At 40.8% G+C, this 10,398-nt stretch overlaps 1 protein-coding gene across 1 annotated transcript in view; it reads right to left on the bottom strand.

The window, feature by feature from the left end:
• TMEM114 (transmembrane protein 114) overlaps positions 1-10,375 on the bottom strand; it is a 26,170-nt gene extending 15,795 nt beyond the window's left edge. Inside the window, exons 1-2 of the mRNA XM_009640338.1 lie at positions 10,303-10,375; positions 9,415-9,687 (exon numbers count right to left, since the gene is read on the bottom strand). Coding sequence (XP_009638633.1) covers positions 9,415-9,687; positions 10,303-10,375 — 346 coding nt within the window. The remainder of the gene's footprint in view (positions 1-9,414; positions 9,688-10,302) is intronic.
• Between the last annotated feature and the right edge of the window lie 23 nt (positions 10,376-10,398).

Below are 10,398 nucleotides of genomic sequence, written 5' to 3'. Positions count from 1 at the left end.
CGCTCGGTTGGCTTTCTCGCCCTGCCTGTCAGCCCCGACTGCTGGCCTGGCTCTCCCCGCGAAGGCCTGTTCCTCCCACTCGTGTGTGGGGAGGGGGCGCTGAGGTAAGGCTGCCTTCCTAGAGAGGGATGCCAGCTATAAACTACAGGGCAGGGGGTATCCTGGTAGTTCAGGCAGCTTTGAAACTCCGGTGGTCTCACCTCGGGACAAAAACTTTCGTATTCCAAACACCACTGTCCAAGGGGAGAGGAGGGAGCAGGAACCAAGCTCTGGGGGGCTGTAACAGTGCTGGTGTTCTTACAGCCTTTCTTTTGTCTGTATTTACAAGATATTTCCTCTTGGTCTTTGCCTTCCAGATGCCGACCTCGAAGGACAGATCTAACCTAATTTGAAAGGTGGTGTGAGAGAAGGCAGTAGCGTGGCAATTGCTGCCTGATGCAGTGATGTCTGTACCCTGCTCAGGATCATTTTCCTGTCAAGAGTATCACTGATGGAGGGAAGGACACGAGCAGTATACCCTCTTCCAAAGACTTCAGAAGGACAAACAAAGTTGCGTAGCTTCCAAGGGCACACATGTTCACGTGTGAGCCCCCTAAGCCACGCTTCACCTAGCCTGCTGCTGATCTTCAGCCCACTGAAATCTATTGGATAACAAGGTAAGTTGCAGTAACACAACCTTGTAAATCTGTAGAGTATTTACTGTGGAGTTTTACTGTGTCACTTCACTGGCATAAAGATGCAGTGCAGGTAGGGTCAACAGGGCATCTTGCTTTCTTACTCATAATTCACTTCAGGCCTTCCAGGGAATTTGCTAGGTAACTCCTAGTTGTTAAAAAAATCATTCTCATTTATTTTCTGGCATGGACACAGGGCAGAATGTGTGACATCATTACCCATCCATAGCAACAAGCTATCGTGAACCAGTAGGGTTTCAGCAGTAGGATCAGTCAAAAGGAAGAATATTCCTTGAGAGAGAGTGTTTATTTGAACACAGCAGTCATCAGCACTACAGACCGCATTTTGCTCTGCAAAAGTACTGAAAGGTGTGTATTGCCAGCATCATAATAGTCTTTCCTTTCAGGAATACACTTAAGCAGCTATAGCATTATTTCGAGCTTTTGCCATTTCTTTCTTAATATCTCCAAGTTGTAATATATTAAAGTGCTTGTGTAGTTCTAAAATCTAAGCAGCTGTTACCTCGTTGTAATTGTGATGGTCAGGTGATAGAAGCTGTATGAGGTTTATGAAGCAAGGTGAAATGTTTTGTTAGACTGATGCAGTAAGAAAAAATGAACAAGCTTTGGGGCCCCTGAGTCTTAACTGGGACCCCAAACTTGTCTGTTTTTTCCAACTATATTTGCAGAGTTACTTGAAAGTTTTACTTAGCCCCATAAACACCGTGTATTGAGCAGATGTTTTATCAGCTCTCTTCTTATAAATCCAAACCAGAGGCATTCATACCTCTAAACCATCATGCCACTGCAATTACCAGCCATTGTCATCTTCCAATTAAAACCAAGGGAAAGCAAAGGGTGTAAAGCTGCAGGAACATTTAAGCCAGTTGAGTCCAAGCTGTTTATCAGGTATTGTATGAAATGCTTACTACCAGTGATGATCTGTGTCCTGGAGAGTTCTTGTCCTAGCCTTGGGGCCCACAAAGTTCTGGACACGTGCTTATTTTTAGAAACATTATTAAATAATTTGTTTTAGCCATCAAGATATGTGGAGGTCCTTGTAGACTCTGTCTAGATTAAGTTTACAGTAAGCAAAAGTTAGAGCCTGCTAACCCCTGATCCTTTTGTGACCAGACTGTGATGATAGAAAATTTTATGTCACGAATAAATCAACTCTACATGGAGGTTTAATTTCCACATCAGCCATAATCTATTTAGGCATTCATTCTTGTGCTGAGTAAAAACTAATTCCTACAAAGTCACAAAACTAAAAAAGTAGAGTTCCTCAAAAATCTTCATGTACTCATTAGGAAAGGTTCATAATGAAAGGAAAAAGCCAGTAGTACAGATTAGCTTCTCCAGAGATTTAATTTCCAATTTACTGAGGTCTCTAAAAAGAAGACAAGACTCTAAAAGTTGAACTAGAATTTTCAGTGTGAAAGATTCAAAGTTTTAATCTAGTCTTATCTTTATGGAGAAGGAGTAACTCACTTTGCATAGATAGACTAGGTGTCAGTTAGAACATCAATCTGCTGCTCAGAATATCAGATAATTCAAAAAATGCTCCCAAAGTTGCAGTCAATTATTAGTCTGCAGAGTGCGATGCAGCAAAACCAGCAGTCTTCCAGCTTGAGCAGAGCAGCACTTGTATAAGTAACTTTTGCCCTATCCTTTCTGCTTGCAAGATTACATGGGTGCTGAAAGATTCAGAGGGCATTGTGCTCTGGCAGTCACCAATGTGGCTTCCCAGGACTTGCTGGGTAAAGTGCATCTATAGTACAGTTCCTTCTGAGTTGTTCTGAACCTCTACTGTACTGGTGCAGCAGAGGCCTCAGCCCAGTTATGTTTAATGATTGAGAGCTAAGTCCAAATGAGATCTTTGAGGTAAAGTTGCTGTGGAAGTACTATACTAATTGTGTTAATACTGGAAAGTGAGTGAAAGCCAGAGAAAGTGACTTAGCACTTTGTGGTCAATCATTCTAAATGGCTTACTGAATATCAGTGTTTGAAGTAAGAAACAGCCATGTCATTAATCTTATTACAAACACACTGGCTATCAGCAAAATGTCCACCTTCTGTCTGGACTTAACTTCAGTCTGGCTTTAGAAGAGCAATTCCTCTCATAGGTCCAGTCTTTGTCTTTTCAAACTACATAAACTGTCCATGTAAGTTTGATAAGCACGTATACTTTTCAAGACATTCATCAAAACCTTTCTTTTTAAAAAAGACTCTTCTTACAGGATGAATTCCTCATTTATCCCCAATTTTTATTTTATTTTATTTCCCCTGCTTTGTTTGTATTTGTGAAAGAGGTGATTGAGTTACTAAAAGTAAATTATATGTAAACTGAGGAAGGGAGGGTTTCCCACAATGTTTACCCATACGACTGCAGGAAAGTAAAAGCCAGTCAGCATAAATGTGCATCAATGACTGTAATTAATTGCTGCCACAGAAACAAGCACTATCAACACACACCTGATATCATTCACAGTCTTTTCTGGGGAAATACCACATTTTTTCTCCTGGTTTTTTTTTTTTTCAAATTGACTGAAGAATGAATAGAAAACCAGTTTACCATTCAGCATTCCAGTAAAGCTAATTGTATTCTGAAATTGTTATTTTAAGCTATTAAAAGATTACCACAGTTAGATTCCCTGTGATTCAAAAGAGAAAAGCAGAAAAGCAATGTACACAATATTATGATTTTCAGATTTGCTGTCCTTCGAATTTACTAGTGTTTGGCTGGTTGATCTGAGGTTTGACCATTTCTTCTCAGATTTAATCTTTTCATCATGCAGTTGTACATGTCCATTTTTTGAACAGCCACAACCTGCGGTCAGTTTAAAGGAGGACTGACCAGTCGCAATTTATCTCTGGTGAGATAATACAGGGCATATATCACAATGTCCTGACTCTTACTCAGTATTACTTGATCTGCCAAAGAATCCCACGGAGTGTAGATGTGTCATATTGAATTAAAATTACAGGAATTACAGTGAATTACAGGAGTGACATGCCTGAAGTACCCAGTACAGATTATCACAGCCAACTTTTTTTTTTTTTCTCCAAGTCTTGTTGTAAATTGTTTTGATGGCGGCCTAGTTGTTGAGGTTATAGTAGGAGGGGTATCTCCTTTTGAGCCACCTGGCTAGATTATATTCTGTGACTTTACCGCAACAAATTCTAGCAATTTTATTCTAGCAAATTACAGCAACAAAAAATCTGTAATAACATCTATCATTTCGCTTACGATTTACCAGGGAAGAATCTTCTGTCTACACATACACAGCACCATCAATTACTAAATGTAGGTAGAATAATAGTATCTCTACAGTGATGCTTGCATGGATAGTAAAGAAGCCATGGTTATTGTTTTCATTTGGATCGTCTATAATCTTTTTCATTATGTTAAGTGTAAATGCTTTAGTCTCAGGTTTAGTTCCACTGTGATACAGGAGTGGCTTTTCTCTAAGGTCACTCAGGAAGTAGGCGCCAAGGTGCTAAGGACACCTAGGAAGGCTCATTTTAATAGTCATTGCTTTTAGATAAAGATTGCTAGAACATGCAAAAATGAAGAAATACATTATCTGGCTTTCTGATACAGAAAAGGAGATGACTATTTGTGGAGTATTAAAAGCAGTATTTTTGAATGACACAAATCAAGTATGTGCTTTTCTTTACAAAGTTCAGGTTCTAGTGCTTAACCATGTACAGAGAGGGAAAACGCTGGGAAGTTACATGCTTCGTGCAGCAGCTGCTTGTCCCATTAGAAACAGACACCACTACCTGAGGGTTTTCTGTAAGCTGTGTAACCATCAGCAAGTGCTAGCATTTCATATGTATAGGAGCACGGGTGAATTCTTTGGGCAAGTGTTCAACTGATAGATTTAGCAAACTAGAATTTAAGTTTGTCTTGTACGTATCTGCTGGAGCTATAGCTCCTATAAGCCTCTATTCAAGGTCATGCCACTAAAAGGAGTTGCAGTTCTATTGAAAAATACTAATATTTAGGCAAAATCTAATATACTGTCAGAAACTAACTTTCCTACCCAGTTATATCAAACCTTCCTTCTGGAGTCACAAAAACAATAAAGAAGACTACTGTAGGCCATCTGCAGTCACTGGTCAAATGCTGCCTCAGAATGCAGCTCAAAACCTTCTTCTTTACTGTTAAGCCATATTAGTTTACATCACAGTGGTTTCCCAAAGAAAAAATCGTATTGATGTTACTATGGCAGGTACGTTGGATATAGGCCATTCTGGGCCTCCCATCCCCTGGATACATAAGAAAGATGCCAGACAAAAAAAAGAAATTAGTATTGAAAGTCAAAAGCAACAGCTGGTCTCATCTCTCTTCTCTTGAAAGTCTGCACTATGGAAATGGATTTAGGGAGCACTAGTTTGAATGCTGATGTGGTTTTGGCATGGCATCCAACCTATGTGATTCCCAGCTGAACACATCCATTTGGTCTCTGAAAGGCTGCAGACTCTTCCTTCTTCCACAGGATCTAGTGTTGCATATGTAGTGGGGAAAACCAGACATGTAGCAACATTGAAACCTCCCTTTTTGGGCATTATCCAGATGTTAATTATCCAGGCATTTTTTTAAGATAATAAGGCCCCAAGTGCTTAGTGTATGGATGAGATATATAGGAGTCTTAGAGAATAGTCTGATCTGAATCCTCAAACTGTGAACAAATATTATATTAACAGCCTGTCCCTAAAACAGATCAGGGAAGAAATGAATGAGGTGGATGCAATACAAAAACTTTTCACAGTATCAAGGTCAATGGTCATGCTAAAGTGCTTAGTTTAATAAAAGTGTCTGATTTCCATTGCACAGGTCTGATTTGTTACAGAGTAAGTGAAATACTGCCCACTTGAAGCAGATAATAAAAGTGACCTTGTCTGTACAGCTTTGCTTCAAAGGGATTGCAGGACACTCTTACAGTCTTAATACCAGTATACAAGATGGTGGATTGTATTAAGCAACAGGAACAGTAGCATTTTTTGGCTAGTCCAGCTAGCTCAAAAGAGGATGTCTGCCAACATACATGCAAGCAAATACAGAGGAGACGCAATGAGAGGGAGGTGAGAAGTACAGGATGGCAGAGGATGTCTAATGAGAATCTAAATTGAGATTAAATGACCCCTGATGATGATGTGACCAGCCTGTAATAAACTGCTGTATTATCTAATTACTACTCTGTCTTGAATAGGCCCAGTTTATCTCTAGCATAGACTTCTTGGGACTCAGTCAATGGATGAAATTGGCCCGATTCATCATTTAAAACAAGCAGTTAAACCTCTGTAAAGCTGTCTGGTATGTGAGGTAAATGAAAGTCTTTACCTTCCTCTTTTTCATACAGTACAGGTCTAAGGCTGAGAAATGCCTGAGGCTGATTCACTGCCTTGTTAGGCTGACATGCTTGAAAAAGTAATGAAAAGTAGTGCTGAGCAGAACGGATGGATGGAACTTTCTCTTACTTTCTGGAGCATTGATCAATGTTAAAGTCTTTGCTAAAATTTTGAGAGAGCATTTGGTATAGAGCACATAAATATAAAATACTTTTCTGCAGTTGTTCACTGCACTCTGGTGTAGAGATACTGATTTAAAAGAAAATTGGTGATCCCTGATTGCTACTGAAGAATCAGTGTGGGTTTTTTATTTTGTGGTTTTGATGTGTTTGGGAGTGAAGGAGGGCTTTTCATTTACCTAATTTTGCTCCTTTTCTCCTGACTAAAGAGATTTTTTTTTTTTTTGGTGTTTGCAATCATAGTCACTGGGTAGACATTGTTCTAAGAATCACCCGAGACATTACATACGTGCCTCTCAGAAAATTTTCTGTGCAAATCTGCTTGTGTTGGACATGAGACTTCATGATGGGCTGACAGCAAAGGCATGCAAAGTATCGTTCTGAATAAGCCCGTGGAGAAAAATGCTACAGTCAAAGAGTGTGAATGTATCTGATAAACAACCACAAAATAGTTAATGAAAAAGAAATCACTGTAGATTTTAGCTCTGTGCTGCTAATGTTAGTGCTTTGTAATTCAGTTTTCTTGCTGGTGAGGCAGTATAATTCTTAGCTTCCCCTGGGAAGGACCAGTGGGTATTCAGGAAATGTGGAGACAAAAAAGCTGACAGCTGCAGTTGCCCTTTTTAATTATTTTTCACTTATTCCTCTCATGTGCTTTTCAACTTCAAACAGTTACTTAGGAATTTTCAACCTGGTGACCAACACTGAGGTGCCATATGTGCTTGGAGAGCAGAGCAAAATTCCTCACTGATTTATCACTTAGACCAACAGCCCTTTTATTGACTGTGTTGCCTGACATTTCTCCGTGCTGCTTGATGGCTTAAGGAACTTGTCTCGAGTACTTTGCATGCCAAATAAGATGAAGTGAAAACTAGTTCAGCATAGCTCCTCCCAGTACGGTAGGATTGAAATTGTGAGGGTTGACACATTTTTTCTTCCTCACAGCCCTTCAGTGTGTTTTTTGTTTTAATTTTTGTTTTTACTGACCTAATGAAAGCACAGAGTGTGCTTCTATCTGGTAGACATATAATGAAAGAAAAGAAGACAAGCAAAGAGACAGTACAGTGTGTACTGGAAAGATATCGTGAGCTATCAGGGGTATACTACTGCACAGTACAAGATCAAATATGTGGTGCTGTATTAATTCATCTGGTTATTCCTGTCTTAGCATCAACTCTGTTTCATTATCTGTTCCTAAGAAATTAGATTTCCCCTGTGATAAATACTTTTTCAGGGTTGTCTGTATAGTTTTGTCACCGAAATCGGGAAGAACGAACCTCGTAACACTAATGTAGTGTTAGAAGGCAGGCATTCTTTATTCACGGTGCCAGATGCACAGGGGATCGCTCCCCCTAACGTGCATACCATCAAGCGGCAACTTGTCCGTTTATATGTAGCAAAGTATTACATATGTATGAGGTTTTCTGATGTGCCTATACATATGCATAACCTGTCTCCGCTTTGTATTAAAATTAGCTTCAGGAGGTCATTTCCATAAGTCCCTCCCCACTGCACCTGCTCAGTGGCTCCTGGTGGTGGTTGTCGGAGGTCGTGGGGATGAAGGCCGATGGCTCCTCTTCGTCACCGCTAGTAACCCCTTGTTCTTGCGCAGACTCAGTTGCTCCTTGGCTCTTGCCCAAACTGCGGGGTCGGTGTAAACCAGTTCTTAAGGTAAACTCCTGGTTCTTATCAAAAACTGTCCTTTGTAAGGAGCCACAAATCTTCCTGCGTCAATTATTTCTTTACCTAGCATTTTCTCAAAATATTTGTTAGATTCAATTTTCTGGCGTAGCTGGTTCTTCTTCCATTCGCTGTAGGAAGCCCCTGTACTCTGAAAACACCATGAGCTACATCGTACAGTTACACAGAGAGTTATGGGTATAAAGACAATTATAACTGCTGTAAGAAATAATTGTTTTAGCCATTTCAGGTTTGGTAACCAGGAAGTTAATTTTTCCCACAGACCTGAAAAACCCCAAGCTGTGTTATCCTTAATTATCTCGTGGAAAAGTTTAGTTTGTTTCCAGATTAGAGACAGGTCCTTCTCTATCCTTTTATTCTGGTTTATATACATACAACACTGTTCCCCTATGACGGTACATAATCCCCCTTGCTGGGCAAATAGCATATCTAATCCTAATCTGTTCTGTAGGGCCATTTCACTCAAAGAGGTAGTCTCCTTTTGGAGAGCCTCGATTGCATCTTTTGTGGCGTTTCCTAAAACCTCTACAGCTGCAAAGATATTCACTAAAGCTTTTTCTAATTCGCTACCCCTAACCATGGAAGAAGCCATCGTACAAAACTGTGGAGCCCGGTAGGCCTCAATATCAATATGTTTGTCTGGCGTCTATTTCTCTTAAGAGGTCTCATATAGGTACGCAAGAGTCCTTCAGAACTGATTAGTTCAATTAGATTTTGCTTAACGGTAATGTTTGGTATTATGGTTCCCATAGCACACTGACCAACCCATCCTAATGGTAATACTTTGTATCCCATATGTCCACAGATCCAGTACCATCCCAATCCCCTCATGGTGGGCCAACCACAGGGGGTAGTCCCCTTTCCCCTGCGGGTCTGGTTAGTTGTCCACATATTTGCACCTCCGTATTTAATATAACTGGTGCAATTAAAGTAGTTCCCAACAAATCTTGGTGTTCCACACCGTGGATCTGTATTATTTCCCCCAGAATTTGAATGGTTGGCCATGTTTTTTTAAGAAACATCTCTGAACACAAGGTACCCCTTGGGTTTCATTCCATAGTAAACTCAGGTCGACCCTTCAGGTTAAACTTTCTTGCGTTATGCTAGTGTACTGTTGAAGAGTTATGCTGCTGAGACCCTCCACTATACTAGTGCTGTTTGGAAAGACCACGGCGATCACGGGATGTCCACTTCCCAAACTTCTTGGCAGGTGTGAACACACCCAACACTTGGTCCAGTTCATAATATTAGCAAGGTGATCATGGAGTTGTAAAAAGGTGTTACCTTCCCGTGCTCCTACTTCATTTGCCAAGGTGATAATTATCACCGTGACAATAAAAGTTTTTGAGGTTGTACTTGTGTGACTCTCCATAGAGATTTAGGAGCTTTCTTCACTCTGGTATGATGGATCCATGCGTTCTGTTCCTTAACTTTCACTGCTGTAAAAGAGGTGAGGAGTACCTGATATGGTCCTTCCCACTGCGGTTTCAGAGTTTTCTCACTTAAGACATAGCTGCTCCCATCTGTAAACCAGTTTTCCCCTTTTTCCATGGGGCTATCTCTCAGATCTGGGCAACTTGCATATGTTGCTTCAATGGTCTCCAAGCAGTCATGATGCACTGGTTCTCCTGAGTTTCCACTGAGGAAAGAAGCTGGGTTGACAATGTTAGTAACTACGATTTCCACATCATCTTGTTCTACTAGTATAGCCTGATACCTCAGGAATCTTTGTGGAGAGAGCCAGTGTCCACCCTTTGCTTCCAGCACTGCGGATACTGTATGGGACACCAAGACAGTCATTTTCTGGCCCAGAGTAAATTTTCAGGCCTCTTGTATGTTTAATATTACCACTGCAACCGCTCGCAGGCATCCAGGCCAACCCTTTGCAGTTGCATTTAACTGTTTGGAGAAGTAGGCGACTGCTCGTCGATATGGGCCCAGATCTTGTGCTAATATTCCCAGGGCAATCCCCTGCTTCTCATGGGAGAAAAGGAAAAATGGCCTACTTATGTCCGGGAGCCCTAAGGCTGGGGCTGACATCAAAGCCTTTTTCAGTAGTTCGAAGGCTTGCGTGGTCTCCTTGTTCCACTTAAGGTGTTCCTGTCCAATAGCTATTAGTGCATATAGTGGTTTAACAAGCAGTCTATAATTATAGATCCACAGTCAACACCACCTGGTCATTCTCAAGAAAGGCCGTAACTCTTTCATTGTTTGGGGTCTCTGAGTTTGGCAGATTGCCTCCTTGCAGGCCTGTCCCAAAGTTCTTTGCCTAGCACTAATTTCATAGCCCAGATAAATCACTTTGCGCTGCATTACTTGGGCCTTCTTCTTAGATACCCGGTACTCTTGGAGCCCCAAAAAATTTAGTAGACTCACCGTCCAGGCCATACAATCGTCCTCTGTTTTGGTGGCGATTAAGATATCATCCACATATTGTAACAGTTTCCTTTCTTCAGACGGCATTTCCCAAGATTCCAAGTCTTTTG

This window comes from Egretta garzetta, unplaced genomic scaffold, assembly GCF_000687185.1.
Source record: "Egretta garzetta isolate BGI_Z169 unplaced genomic scaffold, ASM68718v1 scaffold176, whole genome shotgun sequence".
Taxonomy (NCBI): Eukaryota; Metazoa; Chordata; class Aves; order Pelecaniformes; family Ardeidae; genus Egretta; species Egretta garzetta.
The sequence above is the reverse complement of the archived record's forward strand: the minus strand, read 5'-3'. Positions and strand labels throughout refer to the sequence as shown.